Below are 23,876 nucleotides of genomic sequence, written 5' to 3'. Positions count from 1 at the left end.
CTAATGATCTTTCATGCAACTTGCTACACTTGCAACCACATTCCGTTCTTTATTGAGCTCTTGTGCATACAAAAATCTGAGAGCAAGCATATCAAACAAGATCAATGGAGATAGGAAGAATGGAGATCAAAACCCTATTGGACATGTGATGGTATAATCTTTGTGATTTTTGAGTTATTTTGCATTGTCTTAGGTTATCTTCATATGTTATGGTGGATCTTTGTTCATTGTTAGGCTAGGGTTTGGTGGTTGAATCCATTTTAGTCTTTCAATATTGTTGTTATTTGTTATCCATTTTCACCATATACAGCCTCTTCTTGTAACAATGTAAATATTAGTTAGGTTTCTTGTTTTCCAAGAAGTGCACGAGCATAGGCTGTTCCCCTTCAGAATGGCTGATCTTGATCCTTTGCAGGTTACAAAGGAGAGAGTTTTCTTCTTTCTTGCAGTTGCGACTCTGTGCCCAATGGATTACACAGGCTACTGATCTATATGCTTAGCAGGCAAGCATCCCGCAGAGGTCGCCAAAAATGTTGTCATTTTATGACACCCTTGGTCCATTAGTGAGAACCGATCAGAGATATGTTTTATGGAGCAACGCTGCCCCAGTTAATCAAAGAGAAAACAATGGAATCATGAAGTGTGAAGTGTTGTCTTGCCGGAACTTCAAAACCCCCAGGTTCCCAAGTTCCTAAGTCTTCAACCCCGGAACTCCGAAACCCCCAGGTTCCCAAGTTCCTAAGTCTTCAACCCTGGAACTCCGGAATCCCCAGGTTCCCAAGTTCCTAAGTCCTTGACCCCGAAACTCCAGAACCCCCAGGTTCCCAAGTTCCTAAGTCCTTGATCATGGAGCTCTGGAACCTCTAGGTTCCCAAGTTCCTAAATCTTCTCTTCTTTAACCCTCGGAACTCCAGAACCCCCAGGTTCCCAAGTTCCTAAGTCTTCAACCCCGGAACTCCGGAACCCCCAGGTTCCCAAGTTCCTAAGTCTTCAACTCCGGAACCCCTAGGTTCCCTAAGTCTTCTCTTCCTCAACCCTGAAACTCCGGAACCCCCAGGTTCCCAAGTTCCTAAGTCCTTGACCCAGGAACTTCGGAACCCCTAGGTTCCCAAGTTCCTAAGTCTTCTCTTCCTCAACACCTAAACTCCGGAACCCCCAGGTTCCCAAGTTCCTAAGTCCTTGACCTTGGAACTTCGGAACCCCCAGGTTCCGAAATTCTCTTCCCTTGCTTCCCTTCTTTCTTGGAACTCCAGAACCCCGAGGTTTCGAGGTTCCTTCCTTATCCTTTTTTTCAGTTCTCCGGAACTCCAGAACCTCAAGGTTCCGAAGTTCCCTGCTGCATCTCTTTCCTCTTCCCCAGAACTCCGTAACCTTGAGGTTTCGAAGTTCTTTCCTTGTCTTCTCCACTTCAGGAACCCGAGTTTCCGAAGTCCCCAGACTTCTTTCCGATTGGCGACACTTCCGGGTGGCGTGATTGACACTCAAGGTTTTAATGCTCCGACAGTTTTGGTGACTTATGCACCTTCTTTTGTGGAGCCATAGGGGTGCATTTAATGTTTTTGGCAGGATTTCCATCAAGGGAGGTACGGGGCCATGCTTGTTGTAGTGCCTTATGTCATGTCTGCATACTCTGACTTTGGAAGTTCAGTCAATCCACCCTTCTCAAGGTTGCCCTTTGTGGGTATGGCTAGGTTGCTTTCATGTACAAAAGTCAAGTGCATGCACTTCCTTGCACTCCCAGACTGATATGTAGGGGTCATGATCACTCTTGTAACCTTTTTTCTATATAAGCCTGTTATGCCTCATTGTAAAGGGTTCTCTCCTTGCTGCCTTGAGGTTTCCTATGCTCTTCTCTTCTCTTGAAGACTTGTAATTATTTTTGCATTTCTGCAACTGTAAGTTTGGCCTTTGGCCTTTGAATGAATTGAAATTACATTCTTGCCTTCCTTCAATTTATGCATGCTGTGTATGTTTCCTTACCTTCATCGTAAGTGTATGTTTTGTGGCTTTTCTCTCCGTATATGCTGTGTTAACTTGTTTTTTTGAGTGTGACTTGTGGGAATTCTCCTCCCCTCTTGACACTTAGCAAATTCTATCCTCCATACATGCGTTTGGGTCACTCATACGACTGAAGTTTGTGCATCTTTTGGGTATTTCAGTTGATTCCTTGTGCCATTTCGGGTGGGGAGAGGAACAATCTCTTATCTTGGTGCATCACCTCCTTTCATTTTAAGCATTTCTCTCTTCCCTTTTCCTCTGTAAGCTGTTAGGGTAGTTTAGAAGTAAGATTTGAGGTGTTGAGTTGGTTCAATACCTGCACTTGGATTGAGAAGGAAGCCGGCCTTCTCCGGAGATTCAACCCCCTTGTGCAAGGTCCCACACTTCGGGGTTGTTTCCATGTTTCACAAGGTTGCTGAGTTGATAGCTCAGCAAGGGTGTGAGCTTTTGCGATAACATTATCCAAGGCTTGCCCTTCTACTAGTGCTTCTTTTGATAGTGGGTCCTCTATAAACAAAATGCTTTTGTCTTCTTGGGCTCAGAATGTGTGTCAACCCTAAGTTCCTATGGTGGATTGGTTGCCCATCTTGCATTCTGAGCCAGTCACCATTCGTTCTGCTGGTGACTCTTCTCCAAATATTGTGACTTCTTCCTCTCCTCATTTAGAGGACCTCTCTTTTGAATGCTTTGGACTTATGAGAGGATGACCTAGAAGAGGGGTTTTGGATCTCTGTCTTATACGAATGCATTGTGGAGAAAGAATAATTCTTCTTATATGGTCTTGAGATCAAAAAAGAAATTAGGGTGGATTACTGGCTGGTCTACATCGGTTTGTGCTGATTTGAATCTTATGGAGTCTCTTGTAGGCCATTTGGAGTGATCTTGGCTGAAAGGTTTTGTTTTAATCACTTCTTGTCTTTGGAAGTGGGCCCCTATATAATCCTAATTAACTATTGGGCCCCTATAGAATCCACATTAATCTATCAAAAACATATATTTAATATTAAGAATATAATATATAAATATATATAATAAATAAATATAAACTTCTATAGATATTTTTATTTATTAGATTAATTAATATACAATAAATGCTACAATACAAATATCTAATTCTTATAAATGCTACAATACAAGGGCTGCATATTCATAGAAATAGAACAATGTGCAAAATGAGCTTAGGGATTTTTTAAAAAACATTAAGCAGCCAAATATTTAGGAAAGAAATGCTGTGGGGGGCTGAATATTATTTTCTTTTGAGCCACTGATGTTAGGAGGAATCCCACCATTTGCATTAAAAGGTGACTATACATTCAATCTTGGAGGTGAGACAATAAAGCCTTCTTGATAGTCCCCTCACTTATTTTTGTAAGAGCAGCCGCATATGCAATTGACCTGTTTGGACTGAAGTATGGAGTTTCAAGCCCTAAGGTAGCTAGATGGGTTGTAGGAAATATGTTGCCTGTGAGTCAAATAAAATGTCAAATGGTCTACAATAATATCCCAAGTCATTCTTCTCCCTGGAGTGGGGACAGGAGTGCTGAGGTTGGGAGGTTTCAAAAACTTCAGCACGGTTCAGAAAATTGTAATGTTTATGAAAAGAAAATTTACAGAGCTTATTCGTGATTTAGAAAAATATTTTTTTCGTTTCACCAGTTTTTTAGAATACATTTTTTAGTTTATTTCCCAGTTTTGCCCTGGTTCCTCCTTGAATGTGCCCTGGGTGTACCCAGGCTGAACCTGGCCCAGGATCCAAATCTGGGCTGTTCAATCCAGGTATGTCCAGAAAACGAGGCATACATGGTAACGTAGTTATTTTTGAAATATCGATCGTTTAACTGAGATGCTTTTTCATGTATACAGTAATAGGATCTTAGGTGCAGAGACATTTAAATAATGTCTTGGGGAAAATGAGATTCCAGAACATGAAAGAATGGATGTTCACTTTCTGAAAATATTTTTGCCATTGTATGAATGTTAAGTCCAATGACAGATGCTTTTTCTTGTATATAGTAAAAGGATCTGAGGTGTGGAGACATTTTTAAATAATGTCCTCGGGAAAATGAGATTCCAGAACATGAAAGAATGGATGTTCACTTTCTGAAAATATTTTTGCCATTGTATGAATGTTAAGTGTAATGACTTTTGTACTGATGCAAATTTAAACAGAACTTATAGTGTGGTGGAAAAGAATCAAAATAGAACCCCCCAAATGTTGTTAAGTTCTTTTTTTTGCTGTTCTATTTGCATAATTGATAAGACAAAGTGGAAGCTTTTGATAGCAATGAATAGATGAAGTAGGTGTTGTTGTTGGGTGGCAAGAAAAGTGCAACTCTGTCTTCTTGAGTAGGGTAGGGAAATGCTCAAGTGAGTGATGAACACTATATCTTGAGAATGATAATGTACTCTGAATGAGCTTTATTCCAAAGAGCTAGCTGTTAAAAGAAGTGGAATCCAATTTTGTTGATTTTGGGAACTAAAGGGAACTTATCTACTAGTTAGATACCTTATATCTCAGTAAGTGTGCTGAGAATTAACAAACCTGATAAAGGCCATAATATCATGTTGGAGAACAGTTAAAGAGCCTACTTGGTTGTTTGTAAACAATATTAGGATTTCTTTCTTTCTTGTTGCAGGTGCTTCTTTGTTTTTAGAGTAAAAGGGCCTGGGAGGCAATTGTGTTTAAAACCGTTTACATTTGTGTGTAGTAGTAGGGAGTGGGCATAAAGGTTTTTGTCTTCACCCCCACCGGTGGGAAATAGTGTGACCATCTGCCCTAAGACTGTCCTTTTGAAGTCCATTCCATTGCCCCAGATCACTAGCAGTCAGGTCTGCTCCGGATTTGCCATGTTTTTCCATTTTTATTGGGAATTTGTGCAGGCTGTGTGATGTTAGATTTTTGTATTTGTGCATGTAAGGTGAGGTTAGAGAGGATAATTGTATAATATTCTTGATGGGAAAAGAATCCTTTAGGATATATAAAATGTAAATGTCAAGGAATGGAGAGATTAGTTTTATCAATTTCCATTGTGAATTTTGCCTTTTGAGAGGCCATTGAGGCATTTGGGATGTTGTTTAGTTTTTCTTTTCCTCCTGAGGTAAAACAAAAAACGTGTCCTAATGTTTGTCTGCAGAAAATGTGCTCAGGAAAAGGAAAATTAATTAAAACTAAAGGGAATTTTGTTCTTTTATTTTGATGTGGCAGTTTCCTTCATAGCGAGTGGCCACTTTTGGGGAACTAGTTGTAAATTTAAATAGACTGTTATTACTTTCTGAGCAATCAGAATTCTGAGACAACTAGTTTAGAAGTTTTAGCGTTGGATATAAGGAATGTAAAACCGATTTTATTAGTCTTATTGATTTGCCTCTGCAGATGAAAACAAACGATTATATTTACTACCGATCACTGTATTATTTTCTTCTATCGAATGTCTTATAAACAGAGAGGGTAGCGCATATATATCTTTTGTTTCCATTGGATCGTGCCTCCACAGGGGGTCACGACCCTATGTGGAACCACGTGGTTCCACATAGGGTCATGACCCCTGTGTGGAGCCACGATCCTTCTACACCGGTGATTACTTCCTTACATAAACTCAACGATACATAGCATAGCAAATTTGTTAGTTAATACTAACTAAATTTAATCACAATTAAATCGCAAATAACAGACTTAGTTTCTGTGCGTTGATAAAATAAGGAGACAGATTTATTTTCCTGAGTGTTACGACTGAGACTATAATTAACACTAGTACTTGTCAAACTCACTGAGTATCCATTTGAGTGGAATCCTTTTCATTTTGACATATTTCTAGTTTAGTTAGTTTGATTGTACTCTTGAACTTGAGGTGTATTCATGATTCTTGGCAAAGCTGAATCTGAGTACCCATTTTATGAATGATACTTTTTCATGAACTGTTGTGACTTGTGTATCCATGAAAAGGATTGTGGCAATTCCAAGAATGATCTTGTGTGACTTGTCCTTGATCTCCTTTGTTGCGTTTTAAAAAACTCTTAAGATTTCTCTATGTATAATGTAATTTTGCAGACATGTGTCTCAAAACCTAATTCTATTTATTAATTGCCATTCCTGACAGCTTTAAGCATTGCTCTTGCAAGACTGATTCACATCCTGTCTCATGCTTATCAAAAGAGAGATGATATCTATATGGTCCATTTCCATGCTTAGGATGGCCTTGTTGCTTGATTGCAAGAATATCCCTCCATTACAGGATCTGATTTCATTTTTATGAAGAAAATAACTATAAGAGAAAAATACATTATGAAATTTTAGGGTGCAATTATGAAAGAAAATAAAAGATTGATTGGTTTTGCTTTATTGCAAATAATACTATCAAGGAGAGCTTTATTTATTAATGTCTTCCTCTTATTAACGACCATAAATGAATCCTTATTTGCTTCATCTGTTTCTCAGATTCCAAATAATTAGCTCAGATGGTAAAACTTGCTATGATGTCCAATTAGCTAGTCATGCACATGTAAAGTAGAAAGTAGATTGTCATGTGGAATTTTTCTTTGCTTGTAGATTGTAAAGTGAAAATTTTCTTTGCTTGTAGATTGCCATGTAGATTGTAAAGTGAAATTTTTGTTACCTTGTAAACAGACAGTAAATTCTTTTGTGGAGCAGGTTCACACTATTGATCTCTTATTGCAGATAAGCTTTTCGACAAACTAAAGGGCCCGAATATTCATTTCTAAGTTCAAAGAAGAGGGAACACTGTTGATGAAGAGTATTTCAGGCATAAGTTCTAAAATTTATGAATACAATCAATGAGGATAATGTTCATTACATTAAAAGAAAAGAACTTGATATTTGAATTTTGATTGACGCTGGAAAATAGAATACAATTACCTTGTTGGATCAGTTTTAACTTTTATGTGATATGTGCCAGCATGATATTTTATGAGATTTTTCTGTGTTATGGTGATTATGTTCCTTGTGGACAGGATTTTGGGATGTCCACAAGAGTGAATTACTTAGAATTTTAGAATATAATAACAGTGGTTTTCTTGTCTAATCTACAAAATTTCTGAGGGGTTATATTTTCACAGGCTATTGGAATATCCTAATATTTTTTAGAAATATAGGCACAAATTACATTGGAGAATGTGTGCATTAGAAAAATAATACACAGGATATCCCAATATCTCAATTCTTTATGTGAAATATATTATATATTTCTTCTCTTTGAGAAGTACACAGTTTTTTGCTTGGATAATAATGTTGGGTTTCCAGTCTTTAACTTGTCCAATGGGATCATTGGCTGCACATGCATCAGTCCTCTCCCTTTTTATCCCGATCACCATACCGAATTTTTTCATATATATTGTAGCTGTAAGAATTACACAACTAAAGTGGCTTGCTGATTCGTATTGCTTCAATAATGTTTTGAGGGTTTATTCTCATCTTATGGGTTTCTGGCAATTTATTTGCCTTTTCTGCAGTTATCTATATAATTGTATCAATAAAAAATATCAAACTTCATCAACTTCAAACTTTGCATTTTAATCAGTTTCTAGCTGGTGACATCTGTCTGCATACAGTTATGCTCCACAATTTAATGGAGGATTTCATTTGATTAGCATCATTCATTAATATATGTTGCTAAATTGTTTGCTTCAATTTTTTGCTATGCAGTTCTAAAGCAAATTGTAGGCCATTCAGAAAAGTTACCTTCTCAAAGTTCAACTCTATTTGATCAGCAGCGAATGACCACCTCTTCAAATATGTATGTTGCTTGCATATATATTTTAGATTGTGTACTTGTGTTTTAGCCAGGTTTGGGCATTGTGAGTATATTTGGTGTTAGATAATGCTTATGACTAACGATGCTCTCTTGCAGGTTTCCACATGCAGTCTCATCAAGGCCATACCATCCTCCATCTTTGCATCATAGTCATCCCTACATGCCAGGATCACAATCTCAAATCAGAGTGAAAAGACCATTATCGAGAAAGGTGTTTAAGCACAACTTAGTTATTCTCTAAAAGTAATGTGTTAATCTTTCTGTTCAATCAACCGAGAAATAATAGTTACAATCAGCTGGTGTTGATGTGCTTGTGCAGGAAATTGTAGCAATAAATAGCTGGAGGTTCGTAAAATTGAAAGAACACTTCGATTCTAAGATTGAAGCTGAAGATGAAGCATTTGAACGGTATATGCAGAATGTATCATTGCTTGAGGATGTTATTTCCTTGAGTACAACACCATTACAAGGACTTTCTGTAGATGGGCATGTTATCTCTGAAGGCATATTAGCAGAACAGGCTGATAGTCTAGCTGAAAATAATATTGATGATATGCTTGTGGAAGGTTTGAAAGTTCGGTTAAAATCTAATCCTCAAAGATCAGAGAAGCACAAAGAAAGGTTGAGAAAGCTAATTGATAAGGGCTTGCAAAAGCTGAAAGGAGGTGAACATGAAGATAGAATTCTATTAGAGGATGAAAATTCTGCAGTGTACACGGGTGATCATACAGAAGTGAACAGACCAAACACAATGGGAAAGGCCTGCCTCAAAAAAATATCTTTGGTTAATGCACTTAATGATAAGTTGAGTAAAGCTCGGAGTCAGGAGGATTTGAATGGCTGTATTGAAATATATGGGCAGGTGTTTGGGAAGAATATGTCTTGGCCTGAAGCTGTTGGCAGTAAACAATCTGTAGAATTTCACAGGTCACAAATTCAAGGAGAAACACCTGATGCAGATCCCACCAAGCAAGAACCAATGCCAATGGAAATGGACAAGGAAGAGAGCAGATTAGAAAATGTTGGTTTGTTTGAGCAGAAAGAAATGCAATTCATGTCAAATCCAGAGCTATACCTGAAAGGCTGGTCAGAGGTTCCCATGTCTCAAGAGAGATTTCAAAAGAACTATGAAGATCTTCTAATCATGAAGGATATAGTAGAACTTTAGTGTCAGTTTGTAATATTATGGTTTTACAGGGTACGAAGTTAACTCCTGGCCAAATGAGTTTAGGGATGACCCATGGGCCAGATGTTACTCATGAGACTGTTATTGCAAATCACTAGCATGGCATATAAAGTATGGAAATTTGATGTATGTTCTGGAGCATCAGAGAAGAGCCACTTGGAGGTCTCCAAGAAAAGAATCTGCTAGTTGCCCTTGTATTTGGAGTTAGGAGCCTTTTTATTCTCCGAGCTCTAATACATGCAAATAAATTAAGAGCAAAAGCTTGGGTAAGGGTGGTTGAATTAACTGTCCTGTAGACATCCTGGATGAATGGGCATTGTATTTTGCTGGAGTAGTGTTAACAAGCTAACCATATTTTTTTGGAAAACTTGAGGTCCGGATTCACTCTTTTAACCAGATCGCATGGTGTTTATCTGTACACAAAGCCAAGCTCCTGATGTAGAATTTTTCCATAACCCACAAGAACAGAGCAGTTAGTTTGATACTTGATCTGTATGCTGTATCATTTGACATTTTATTACAAGATGTATGTTGCCTCTTTAGCTAATTGTCAAAATGGTAACTTCCCGTAAAGATACAAATTTTGTTGAAATGGTAACTTACTCCAAAGATGAATTTCTTGGTATTTATTATTTGTTGAAATGGCGCGTCATGCAGCCATATTAAGTGGGCTCGAGAATGGTAGTTCTGAGACATCCTATATTTTTAGATATCACATTTTGATCCATAAATGGATCTGAAAATGATTTACGTTACACAACAATACCATGATCAAGTGATAATAACTTAACACTCGTGTTGAAGGTTCCAAAAACATACTTTAGGTGTCACTTAAATATTTGTGAATTATTCAAAGTTATCATGAAAAGCTATGCAATTTCAAATAAACCACACCTTATTTGGAGTCCGTATGTAAAAGTTAGCCATTCAGAAGTTGGAGGACAAATATTTCACAAAAGTAGCTGTTTCATAATTGCCCCAGTTGAAAATTGGCAGTTTTGTAATTGGTCTTTGCTGCAAAAGACGATTCGAAAACAGCCAGTGGCGTTAGAAATTGTGTACATTTTGACTTTGTGGTGTCTTTTTATCTTCTATTTTGCATTCAGCATAAACATGAATTCATTTTGTAAATGCTTTCTAAATAATTGGTCTCAATGAGAATTCAAAGTGTCCGAAGTGTTGCAACCCATGGAAAATCAATGTTCATACTTAGTTTTTTAGTTTGATACTCAGAATATAATCAGTGTTTGGACCAAATTCGACTTGTAGTTTTCCCGGTCAGCTTGCAAGATCGTTCATGTTGAAGTTTTATTCTTCAAACTAACAACAATCACACAGGTTGAGAAAGGTTGCAGCTGTTTGCTGTCAAAAAAGGTCATGTTTTGGACTTGATATAAATGTTAACGGTGGCAAACATAGGCACCAAAGACGCAGGAGAAGATGATGTTAGTGGCAGATCAGATTAGTCCAGCAATTTGGAAGTAGTTTTTAGTGACAGAGAAAGTAAAGGAATTAGGTGCGTAGTAGTCCTAGTCATGAAATACAGTTTGCAAGTATCATTTAGGGACAAAAAGCAGAGAAATTATTGAGGTAATATTTTATTTATTTTAGTCAATTATCCTTTAGGATAGATTTAAAAAATATATTTTATTCTTTTTGCTTTATTAGTCGTCTCTTATCCTATTTGGATAAAACGTTTGCACTTTTATTTAAAAAATGTTTGTTCTTGTAGAAGATGACCAACTATAGGAGCCAAGATTCATTTGCACTTCTTACATATAAGAGTTCAAGCAAAGATTATATCTTCTATAACAATTAGAGAATTCTGTATTATTGTACAAAGAATGATTGAAGCTACAATTACAATGAATGAATGAATCCTTATAAAGAGTTAATGAAACCTTAGGTATAAAACTCTAATACCAAAATTTGGAGAACTAAATCAATGCAAAGTAGGAGCTAAATTAAGCTCAACTACATTCAGAAGTAATGCTAAAAAAACAAACTCTAGATAACTTAAAACAACTTAAATTTAGTTTTAAGTGAAAAAGTAATTGAAGGATCTAATTAATAAATAATTAGATAATTGTTCTAATTATTCTAACACCTCCCTTTAAGATTCACTTAGAGAGCGTCTCTTGAATCTTCCCCTTCATTTCTAGGAGCATTCCTTCTACGAGGCCATCAACAAATCTATTGGCCGTTTTTTGAAAGTTGATGATGCTACATCTTCTATGGGCCATTCCACCTTTGCCCACATCTTAGTTGATATTGACATCTCTTCACCTCTCTCGGAGGATGTGGTTCTTGTAGTTGGGGATAGGCCTTGAACTCTAGTGTTTGGATTTTGAGGGCCTCCTTTTTCACTATCGAAAATGCTTCTCTACAGGTCACTTAGCTTCGGATTGCTTTATTCCGCAGCATAAAGGTGCTCCTACTCGGTGGAAATGTGCTACAACTGATCATTTGACTATCTATGCTTCTGATGCTATTTGGGTTGGCTCCTTTTAGGAGGATGAGATCTTCTAGGATGATGTGCCTCTTATTGTTGTTGATGCTGCTATTGATGCCATTGTTGTGGCCTCATCCGTCCCTATGGATTCAACTCCTGTTACTCCTGTTTTACAACTCCCTTTTACTCTTATTGATTCTGCTCTTGATGTTGTTCCTCTGAAACAACTTGGTATTGTTTTGTAGCAGCCTGTTGCTATTTTGTAGCAGCACTCTGTTGGTGCTATTGTTTGTAACCCTATAGGGTCCTCCCCGCTTGACCTCTCTCTTGACGGTCCTAATGACAGTATCGCTTGGATTGTGGTTTGTCGTAGGCCGACCTTTTTTTGGGGGGGGGGGGGGGGATTGCCCCCCTGTTTTGTTGTCTCTCTTATTGCCCAAAGGGTTGTTGTACTAAGGGTCAACACCCTCGTTTTTTGCTGCTTTCTTAATCAAAAACTTAGAGAGCAATTAAAAAGTTAGAGATGAATGCAAAAATGTATGCATGAATGAGTTTTGAGAATGATGACTTGATTAGATATTTGTGTACAAAACAATGCAACTCTCACAAACAAAGAAAAGGAGAAAAATCTAGTTGGAGAAAATTCCTCTCCAAAAAAGAGAAAATACAATAACTGTACTAGAGAAAGATGGAAAGGAGGACTCAATGTCATCTCCCCAAGGATTTCTTTGGTCACAATAGTACAATGAATGCCCCTACCCTCCCATAAGAGAGAAAATGAGGATATGAATACCCCCAATGAAATAGCTCTTGTGCCAATGATAACGCCTGAAGACAAAACATGATCCATTGCCTACAGACATTTCTCCTTTTAGGAAGAAACAAATCCATTGGAGATAGGAGAAGCCACTCCCATAAATAGGAAGATGTAAGAATCCAAATCCAAACTATGCGTGCCTTTGGAAATTGTTCAAATGTCGCTATGTCCATGATATATGATATCACAAACCAATTAGGGACATGCTCGACCAATGTAGGAGGTGACAAATTAGGACTCTGCAAAAATTGATGAACAAGCCTTATGGGTGATGAAGATGGGTTGACAACACTGATGTGACTATCAACAAAGAGGAGATGAATCTCCTCAAAATAATCCTCAAAATCTACAATATGGGACTCCACAAACAAGGATGATATGTTTGGAAGATACAGATCCCAAGTAGCTATATTTGGAAGAACAATGTCTTGCTGCATTGAATTGATGGGGGCTATGCATGACACAATGCCAATCTGATCATAAACAACAAAAGATGAAGATGATTGAGATGAGAACTCAATTTGAGGATATGAATACGAAGATAGGTTTACGATCCATCAAAACATGCAAGACTTCTGATATATTCAATCTCCTCTATAGTATCATCATCAAAGGGTATGAAATCTGCATGTGCAAGAGGAATCAAACAATCTACTGTAAGATCCTTTGGGAATGGAGAGATATGAGGGTCTCCATGAATCTCCCAAAGTTGAGCCCAAAGTGTGCAAGGACACTCAAGGTCCGATATAACACACATAATGTTATAATCAACACTAAAACAAATTACACCTACAATGTGGTCTATGATATTAGCCTAAATTGATTTACCTCTAGGACTCATTGGTTTAGGTACGAGTCCATACAAATAAGTTAGCATATCTAGCCACCTGTAACGTGTCAGGATACCATGACACCAAGACACATAATTGCCCTTTGCTAGGTGGACAACTAAAGGATGAATTAAAAAAACCAATGATACCTCCTCAAATGAAATTAGATCCCAAAAATCTAAGAAAATGTAGAGCACATCAATTACAACCCTCTCCAACAAACAAATCCATCTGAAGTGCCAAAACATCCAACTAATTGAGTAGATACTAAAAGCATAAAAAACTCAATAAAATGTACTTGGGGCAAAATATGAAAAAATAGACTTGAAATCATGATAAACATAAACTGAACGTTGAATTTGGAGGCTTGGTATGAACAATTGGTGTAGAATCTAATCAAACAACCACCATGAGAAGATCGACATCAAAAATACTTTCTGACGATAACTCATTTGCCTAATTTTGACTCCATATGACGAAGTTATGGGCAAAAAACCACAAGAAAGTATTGAGGGCAAAGAGGGGTTGCTAGGGCATGCACAAGAGGCTGTACTGGTGACGTTAGCAAAATATTCATGAAATATTCTCCTCTATCATTGAAATTTTTTTTGCCTCTCGCCTCAAAAAGTCACCGAAATATTCTTTGTCTAGGCTTGGAATTCTATTTATGTGGCTAAAATTAGAATCCCTCACTTAATTTAGCGATGCACTAAATATAAGGGAACCCACCAAAAATGGTCAAGGGGTTTGCGTGGGCTGATGTAAGCATGGCATGTGAAGGAAGAGGTCGGTAGTTGTACTGATTTGGTATGGTGCGATTAATGAAACTTCCCCCACTTAAAATTCACACCCCCCACATGCGATGTGATTTGAAAAGATTTTACAAAAAACTTTTGAAAATATTCAACATCCTATAAAAAGATTTCAAACCTACCGATTTGTGAACCTGACCCACACGAATTGAATACACAACTGTACAAGTATAGATCTATACGACTGTACGAACAAGTGTGCTTGGTAGTTTTTTGCTTTAGATTCAACTTGTTGAATTTTGATGATTTGACACATGATTTTATGGTTTTTGGGCCTTTTGAGCATGATGGTGACCTCCATTTCACTCCACAATGCCTGATTTGTCAGCTTCTATCAGATCTTGATTTTTGTGTCCTCAGCCAATTTGGCTTAATTTTTCAATTGGTCAAGAAGCGATAATCAATTTTAGGGTTTTTGGATGTTGTAGATGCAATGACAATCTCCGTTTGATCCCAAGGTGCACAAAAAATTCACCCTAGGTTGGATTCCTCAAGCATGTAGACATGCACTTGACAGATTAATTCTGATACCATGTAGAAGTTGATGGTCAACCACATGAGCCAAGATTCATATGCAAACAACATGATTGTCACACAAAATAGATCAAGCAAAAATTATACTCTATAACAACTAGAAAATTATGTATCATTGCACAAAGAATGATTGGAGATACAATTACAATGAATGAATGAATCCTTATAAAGAATTAATAAAAACCTAGGTGCAAAACTCTAATGCTACAATTAGGAGAACTAAAACAATGCAAAATAGGAGCTAAATTAAGCTCAACTACATTTAGAACTAATTCTAAAAAAACAAACTCTAGATAATTAAAAAAAACCCAAGTTTATCTTAAGTGAAAAAGTAATTAAATGACCTGATTAACAAATAATTAGATTATTGTCCTAGTTACTCCAACAATTCCTTAGTTTAATATTGAATATCTTGGTTGTAATTATTGTGTTCAATTTTTGTAGTATAGCATCAAAGACAAGTTGAACTTAAACATTTGAGAAAGTGACAGATCATGTAATTGCTTATGAAGCACAATGAAGGGTCAAAAGATGCTTGATGCATAAAATTATACATAATTGTACGAAACTATCAGGAGGCCAAAAAATCACAATCTGCAAATTTAGATAAAAGTCTTGGATTTTAAAAGAAAAATCATGGGTTGGTTTATTGTGTTAGATTGTGTGAAGTTTATGCAAGGAAAATCATGGGTTCATGCATGTGAAAAATTGTGACTTTCAAGTAGATCGCAATCTTGTCCAATGTTGGGGGTTCTTCCCATAGTGTGTTTGTTAAGTGGTGGTGTTGTTGTGACCACCGAGGTTCAAATCCCCACTGGGCCATTATGATTGCAAGTTTGTGCCTTCGCTGATCTAATGTGCTCATGGGTTTGAGCCCTTAGCATTGTTATATGGGGATGAGGTCCCCTATTTGTGACCTCATCAGTTTATAGCTCTAGGCCAAAAGCATTTCATGTGGAGCCGAAGGGCATGCTGTGTTAGCATTACCGACCATGTTAAAAAGTTTAATCGACACTTAAAATAAAAAATCTCGTCCAACTTTATGTAAAAATTGCACAAGTTTTTAGCAAGTAAAAATATAGCCTAGACTAGTAATAATTGCACTAGTCTTTGCAAAATTGTGGGGTTTTTTTTTTTGGCAACTAATTTTCCGAAGTTCATGTGTAGCATAGGTTTGACAGCTAGGGATTTGGCCCTTTTTCCCCATTTTCCTGGATAGTTGTTGATTGAGCATTTTTCACATTTTTTTTAAAGTCATGTGTTCTTTAATAGTTTTTGTCTCAAATGTGGATGTTTTGTTAAATTTTTTTGATGATTTTTTTACAAAATTTTGAATGTTTGTTTGGTAGCTAGGTTTTGCTAAATTTTCCAATTAATTTTTTACTATTTGTTCACAAAGAGGGCATGGAGTTTAAATATTTTGCAATTACAACAAAATTTATGGAAAGAATTTACAAAATTTTAAACTAGGGTTCAGAAAGTATTTTGTTGTAAAGACTTTTTGAATAAGCCGTTCATGATTACAACTTGTGGGAGGGAAGATGACTTCTTTATCCAACATTATGTTGGAAGGGAACAAACATTTCATTGACAAAAAATATAATACATGGAAGTAGCAGATGCTCAGATGCTCACAATCTTAAGTATACATGTCTCAAAAGACCGTTCTTTGTATTGTTATCTGACCAACAATTGTGAGTAAAGACTAGGTCAAGTTTGATGAATGCAAAAGAGAAGAAGTCATGTTAATAAAATTATTAGTGATTGATGAAATGGTTTTGGAGGGTCAAACATGTATGAACTTTGCAAAAATTTAGAAGAACTATGAGAACTACATGAGACTTCAAATATAGGCAGTGTCTTCTATCTAAATAATCTACTCTTTTGATCATGATGGATGGAGAATTTACTCAAAATCAAGGATATTCGGGATTAGTTGTTAGCCATCAATTGGAAGATGAAAGAAGAGGACAAGGTGGCAATTATGTTGAAAAACATACCACATGCTTACAAGCATTTTATTGACACACTCAATATCACTTCTATCAATGTTGACTTGAAGTTTGAAGAGCTATGCAATAATCTCTTACAACATAGGTGATAGAAGAAACAATTTGGTAGTAGCAATGAGATAGAGCATGGAATAGGGATTTTTAGCCAAGGATGAGGGTAAAGGTAAACAATCACCAAAGAAAGGACAAGGTACTAATGATGACACTAAAAGGAATTTGAAAACATTTGTCATTATTGTTGTAAAATGGGTCATATGAAGAAGCACTGGAAAAAAGGTTCGTTAAAAAAATCCAACTAGGGAGGACCCTGTACAAAAGACTCATGTCATAGAGCACTTTGAGAAGTAATCAACCTTCAATGCATTCATGGCCCCAAAACCAATAGATTGGTCTATGCTATTTGCATGATGTATAAATTTAGGAGCATTACACCATTTTATTTATAGAAAATATTAGTTCATGAAGTACACAATTTTCTCTAATTAGCGATGTTTGGTGGTGGTGAGGAGTACTTAATTGTTGGTAGCAATATCCTTTGAACGAAATTTATTTTTTCTCAATGTGTACTACATATCGAGAATGGAGCTTAGTTTACTTTTTGTGAGTCAAGTTGTGTCATTTTCCCTCTTAGCAAACATAAATGCTACATAGTTGACAAGAAGACGAAAAAATTATTACAGTTGGTATTGAAGATCATGGATTGTATTGACTAGTTGACATTAGATAGGTCAAAGAGTGTGCATTGGCAACCAAATTGCTCTAATGGTAGTACTCACCTCAAGTTATCTTATCTCTCTTAGTTGGCTTAGATAATTTGATAGATGGATTACTTGACATCAATTAGTAGATACATAGTAATTGTGGAGCTTGCAAAGTAGGGAAGCAATATTGAACTCCATTTAAGGATGAGCAAGTTTGAAAAGCCTGGACCAATAAACATGACATCCATTATTGGTGCTATGTATTTTCTTTTATTTGTAGATACTTCTAGTAGGAAAATGTGGGTGTATTTTTTGAAATTTAAAACTAGATGTGTTTAATGAATTTTAGAAGTTCAAAGCATTAGTAGATAAAGAGTTTGGTTGTGACATAATCACTCTTGGATTTGATTATGGAGGTGAATTCGGTTTGAAATATTTCAATGACTTTTGTATTAAACACAACATAAAATAACAATATACAATACCCTACACTCTACAATAGAATGGAGTGGCTGCGAGTCGGTATTGTACTATCACAAAGATGACTTCTTGTATGATGAAGAATATGATTGTTCTCAAGAAGTTTTTGGATGAGGCAATATATACTATAGTTTAATTACTAGACAACTCTCCAACAATTGTGGTGTAGTAGAAGACCCTAGAGGAAGTTTGGTATGAGAGAAAATCGAAAGTTGTCTTAAGGTCTTTGGTTTTATTTCATATACTTGGATTCTAGATGTAAAGAGAACTAACTTAGATCTTAAGAGTAAGAAATTAATGCTTATAGGGTCTGGTGAAAATCATGAGGCACATAGGCTAATTGATGTTGACAATAAATTCTTGACTTCCAATAGAGATGTTGTGATTCACAAAAAATTCGAGCTCTTCCAACTTTCCTTAGGGATCAAGATTATTGAAGATCGACTTGTTATGACTAAGGATTTAGGTGGTAAACTTCATCTAGCTCCACTTGAAGGAGGGGAGGATTATGAGTATTATGAGTATATTAGGGAAGCAATAGTTACCCAAATTGATTGAAGATAACTTGAATACGTATTCAAAGACATAAAACCAGATAGCCCAAGTCATGTTGACAACAATGATTTAGTTGAAGAGGCTCCTAAGAAGAGATCAAGATGGTGGAAAACACCATTGGAGATATTTGAGATAGTGAAATGATCAAGGGTAGATCATCAATAAGAAAGAGAAAGAAGAACACAATTAACTTTGCTTGAATGACTAAAATTCAAAGAGTTTATGAGCAACATGTATTTGAGAAGACAAAAATAAAATTTGAATGTGAAATGATCTTAGCCATCATACATGAAAGGATTATGAAAAATAAGAATTGGGATCTCTCGAATCTCTCGCCCTAGAATAAATCCATTGGTTGCAAATGGGTGTATAAAATAATGTTCAACATAAATAGTACTCTTGACAAGTACAAAGCTTTGTTGAAAAAAGGTTCTCATGAAGAGAAGGAATTGACTACAAAGAAACCTTTTTCTCCTACACCAAATATGAGGACCATCCGATTAGTTCTAGCCCTGACAACTCAGTTTGACTAGACAATCCATCAAATGGAAGTAAAGAATACCTTTCTTAATGGAGATTTGGAGGAAGAAGTTGACATGTCTCAACCATAGGGTTTTAAAGTTGTAGGGAAGAAGCATTTCTTATGTATACTAAAAAAATATTTATATATCTTGGAGCTTGGAACAAGCATCCATGGCATGACACATCGAAATTGACAAGTACTTAGCTAAACAAGGATTCCAATAAATTCCTTCTAATTTCAATTTGTATGTTAAAATATTGGCAATGATATCATTCTACTAGCAATTTATGTAGATGATATCATTACTATAAGTAAGGAGGCACAAACAATCACAAAGATTAAATCTAATATGAGTACAAATTTTGACATAACTAATTTGGACCTCTTACAATTTTGTTTAGAAAAATTCTGAATAATAGATTACTAAATATTGTTAACACCTATGGAGAAATGGATGAAAATTTTGACCAATATTGTCTCTCAAACTATTAATGAGCTAGAATATAGGCAACTAGTGAGAAACTTAATTTATCTTACAACCATTATACTCGTTTGAGCTAGATGCTATAGGTTTCATTTCTAGATTTATGATAATACCCAAAGTAGAACATTGGAATATAGCAAAGAGGGTGTTGAGATATGTGAATAAGACACTTGACTTTGGAATTCTGTATAACATAAGCAAATATCATAGGTTGACTAAGTTTACAAATTTAGATTGGGAAGTTATATAGACAATAAAAAAACCACTTTTTGTTATGTTTTTAGCCTTGGTACAAGTTTTATCACATGAACCAACAAGAAAAAGTAGACAATAGCTCTATCCTCGATATAAGTACAATCGAGTAGTAAAATCAACATGTGAGGCAATAAGGTTCAAAGAGATTCTTTTAGACATGAAGATGCCTTAAAGAGGACCTTCACCCTTGTTTTGTGACAATTAAAGGGTGATAAAACTTATCAAGAATCCAATCTTCTATGAGCATACCAACCATGTGGAACTTCAATATCATTTCATTTTACTTGTCAAATATAGATTGGTTATGTTGTAGTATTGTCTTTTCAATGATCAAAATGTAGACATTCTTACCATGTCTTTGAAACCCAACAAATTTGTAAAATTTTGGTATAAGATTGGTATAGTTAGTAGATTGACCATCAAGGAAGGGTATTGAAGTAATTTTTCATTTATAATGATTAATTAATTTTTTATCATAAATTTTAGGAATAATATTTATTCTTTTTGATTTATTTTTTGTAAGTCTTATCATGTTAGTTGTTGTTCTTATCCTATTTGGATAAAGCATTTATAATCTTATCTAAGGAAAATTTATATCCTTAGTTTAATATCAAATAGCTTGGTAATCATTTTGTCTTTAATTTATGTAATAGGAATCAAAGACCTAGTAAAGCGACATCAATGCAAAAATGAGGAACTTGAGACTTTTAAAGAGTTAAGCATGCAAGGTTTTTCCAAAACTGCTAGCTGCATATTTAGTTGCTAAACCATATATAATAATCTAGGCCTTTGAATATAGCTTTAGCTATTTGTTTTTAACTCTTAAATCCTTATTTGCATTGAATTTATGGCCTTTGTTTTAGCTAGTTTAAAGGTGTCATTTGTGTTCTTAGATTAGTAAGTACTTTCTTCTAATATCTAAAAATCTCAATTTAGGGAACAACTACTATTAATAATATGACACATGTATCCAAGGAAGATAAATAGGTGAATAATTATTTATTTATTCAAATCCCTACATAGTGAATATTTGTCTATAACTTTTAGTCTATGATTATTTTAGCTTAGGGTTAGGTCAAGTTAGATTTTAGGAAGCTTCCCTTCTAAATTGAAGAAAGGTTTATCCTCACACATTGTTCTTGTTCATGTTGTACAATAGATAAATTAAAATGTTAGCACCAACTAAACAAGTACACTATGTTTGGGTGGTTGTTGCAAGTGATATTAGAGAGTAAACCTTATTGTTTTAGTTTGGTTGTATGCCTAAGAGGCCTAAGATTGTATTTGTTATTGAAGATAGTAGACACGAGTTATTTATCTCACTTTTGTGGGAGTTTTCTTTTACCAAATTTACTATTGAACCAACGTTATTTCTAGCTTGGTATTCAACCATTATAAGGCGTGGAGGAGAGCCAAGTTTGTAAATTATTTGTCTTTTTAATTGATTTATTTCTTTTTTCCATTTTCCTTTCATATTATTCTAATTTGATTGCCTCAAAGTGTACTTATTAAATCCACCACTTAAAATATGTGTTGATAATTATTATATGGTCTAATGTTCCTACTTTATAAATTACTTTTCTGGTAATAAAAAGTTTCTTCCAAATATGAAAAGTCAAAGATACAAGCATAAAGACAATATAGAGAATGGTAACTATGGGACTCAATCAAAATGATTGGCCTTCAAGATACATAGAAGAACTTGTCTTTAATGTGTTACTTTCTTGGTAAAATTTGATTTATAATGTTGGGTACATGTTTTATATTTGTTTCTCTTTTATTACACTAGTAGGTGCCATATTTTATACTATTTGTAAGGACATCAATTGGTGATGTTGATAAACTTTATTGCACATAATGACGATTTCTTCAAGAAAAAAAATGTTATTCTTTTCATATTTGCACATGCAAGAAAAACAACATCAAATTTTTACCATAACAAAAATAAAAAAGTAATTTTGAAGAGCCTTTTTGTTAAAAAAAATAAAAAATTATGTTCACATGTTATATAAAAAATAAATGGAAGAATAATTGGCAATTAAACCACTATTTTTTTATCTTGATATAAAAATGTGCTTGGAAGTTGATTTCCTTTGGTACTAACATATAGATCTATACTTAATATATGAGATATTTATTATCAAGTTACATATTCAATAAATATGGTGATCAATTATTTACTACACATTCATTATGTGCTCCATACACTAAAAGTCCAAGTTGGGAGCATAAAATGTTCCACCTGGCACAAATAAATTGTGCTTAATTTCATTTCTCATATGTATCAATTGACTATTTTAACAACTTGCAATAATGATTTAGTATTTGATTGCTTTTTGTGTAATTACACATTTGCATGTATTGATGCTTTATGTTGGGACCTTCGAAATTTGGCATAATTTTGAGGACCTAGGTTCAAAATTTTGTATATTGCATTCAGAATCGCTTTGTAGAACAAGCCTAAGTAGCTCAGTTTGTGAGCTCATATTTTTGCACCTATTGAGTTTCATGAGAAATCCCCTTTGGGGGGTGTTAAGAACCTATTGGATCAATTTTGACAAGTTTGTGAAGTCTCCTTTGGAGGTCCAAAAGCTAGGGTGGCTGTTTGTAGTTATTGCACCTTTATGAGTAAGCCCTCTTTGAGGCTTTGTATCTTTGTACCAGTTGATTTTCAAGCTTAATGTAGAGTTGTCCATGATTCCCTATTATTTTTGAAGCCCCATGCCAAGTGGCTTGGCCCCATGAATCCGTTTGACAGGTTTTCAAAGTTGATTCCTTTTGCAAAAAGTTTAGTTTTGCAAACTGGATTGTGTCAAACAACAGTCAGTAGCCCACTTTTTGAATTTGTATTTCATGCCCTTTCACCTGCAGATAGAAGTGGTTAAACCTCATGACTCCCTATAAAACTATCTACCACTTTCCTGGTTTGTAGCCCCCCAACTCCTCATTTGATCAATTTTCAAGATCCATTCCAACACACTTTTTCAGGGTTTCACAACAACACTTTCCAGATTTTCTAAGTAGGCAACTTTTCTGATTAATATCTTTCACCTTGGAAATCATTTTGAGAATCTGTTTGATATTTTGGATTCTTCATACTACAATTTTCTAGTGTGCCAGCTTGTGTGCCCTAATGATGTGTTTTGATTAGATTTTGAGGGCGGTTTCATGGGTTACTCAAGTGTTTTTGGCCAAAATTCAAAGTTGGAAGACGAAAAAATTTGATGAGTACCTGCTCAGTTTTTAAAGCTCCGAACTTCTCTGATTAGTGTTTCAGGGCATTCTTGTAGGTCAGTGGTCTAGCAACAAAATTTTTTTAGCCGGGCCCACCTAGCACCCGACTAATGATAAAGTCCAAATGAGATCAATTAAACCGCAATTATTTAAATATATGTTGTTCAAAATCAAATTGATTTGGATAATATTATATTTAAATTAAATTGATAAAGAGACAGGTAAAATTATTAATTAAACCATTCATGAGGTTTGGACACCTTATGTTGAGGTCGATTTATCAAATAATTCTAAGTGGTTCAATCAGAAAATGAATCAAATGTACATTAAATCATTTTAATATATGATTTAACATGGAAACCAATGTCGGCATACATCGTTTGAATCAAGTTAACGACCCACAATGACAAGAAATTAAAAAAAAAGACTCCATGAAAGTCTTTTGATTCTCACTCCACGCGAATCATAAAGCGGAGCATGAATCGGTGTGAGCCGACGAGGGTAATAAGTTTTACCTCCCGCCACCCCGCGTGGCCTTCGGAGGCAGCAATTACAAGGCACGACCCTGCGGGAGCGAGGAGAGAAGGCTCTCCCCCGCTGCCCCGCGGGGAAACTGGACAAAGCAAAAGGGGTGCGCGGGGCAAGATGGAGAAAGATGGAGATCCCTCCTCGCCATCCCGTGGGTTGAGGAAAGGAAACTAGGGAAGCATGCGAGGCAGGAAAGTTCTAAATATCCCGCCATCCTGTGAGGGAAATGAAACAATAGATAAAGAGCCGCGGGAAAAACAAAGTTAGGGTAAACGGAAAGGTGAACAAAGAGATATGAGAAAGATTAGGGTTTCGGTCATGATTGAGTTGTTTTCTTGACCGAAGGCTTTGCAACGAGCGCATGAGGGAGAATGTGGAGGCACAAAGTTTGTTAGAAAGTTTGTTAGAAAGATTTGTAAATGTAATGGGCAGTTGTATAGCCGTGTTCCACAACCCGACTAGCATTTTCCCCATCCCGATGTGTTTGTGGAGTGCCATGATGGCAGGGTCTGCATAAAATAAGGTTCACAAAGCAGGTTTTAGTCTTAGGACTAAGGTGAAAATATACCGAACAAAGTATTTTCCATCGTATGAAAATTCTTTTAATGGCATTGTAGAGAAAGCATAAGAGGCTAAAATGAGTGTTATTACCCAAAAAAATAATTTGTGGTAATGTGTTGATAATCTTTCACCGGAGCAATGTGTTC

The 23,876-nt window shown here is 35.6% G+C and overlaps 1 protein-coding gene across 1 annotated transcript in view; it reads left to right on the top strand.

The window, feature by feature from the left end:
• The window catches only part of LOC131048847 (uncharacterized), a 77,114-nt gene extending 67,533 nt beyond the window's left edge, over positions 1-9,581 (top strand). The window contains exons 3-5 of the mRNA XM_057982925.2: positions 7,658-7,748; positions 7,863-7,977; positions 8,086-9,581. Coding sequence (XP_057838908.2) covers positions 7,658-7,748; positions 7,863-7,977; positions 8,086-8,934 — 1,055 coding nt within the window. The 3' untranslated portion in view covers positions 8,935-9,581. The remainder of the gene's footprint in view (positions 1-7,657; positions 7,749-7,862; positions 7,978-8,085) is intronic.
• Positions 9,582-23,876: the final 14,295 nt, after the last annotated feature.

This window comes from Cryptomeria japonica, chromosome 7, assembly GCF_030272615.1.
Source record: "Cryptomeria japonica chromosome 7, Sugi_1.0, whole genome shotgun sequence".
NCBI classification, from domain to species: Eukaryota; Viridiplantae; Streptophyta; class Pinopsida; order Cupressales; family Cupressaceae; genus Cryptomeria; species Cryptomeria japonica.
This window is presented reverse-complemented; position numbering and strand designations above follow the sequence as displayed.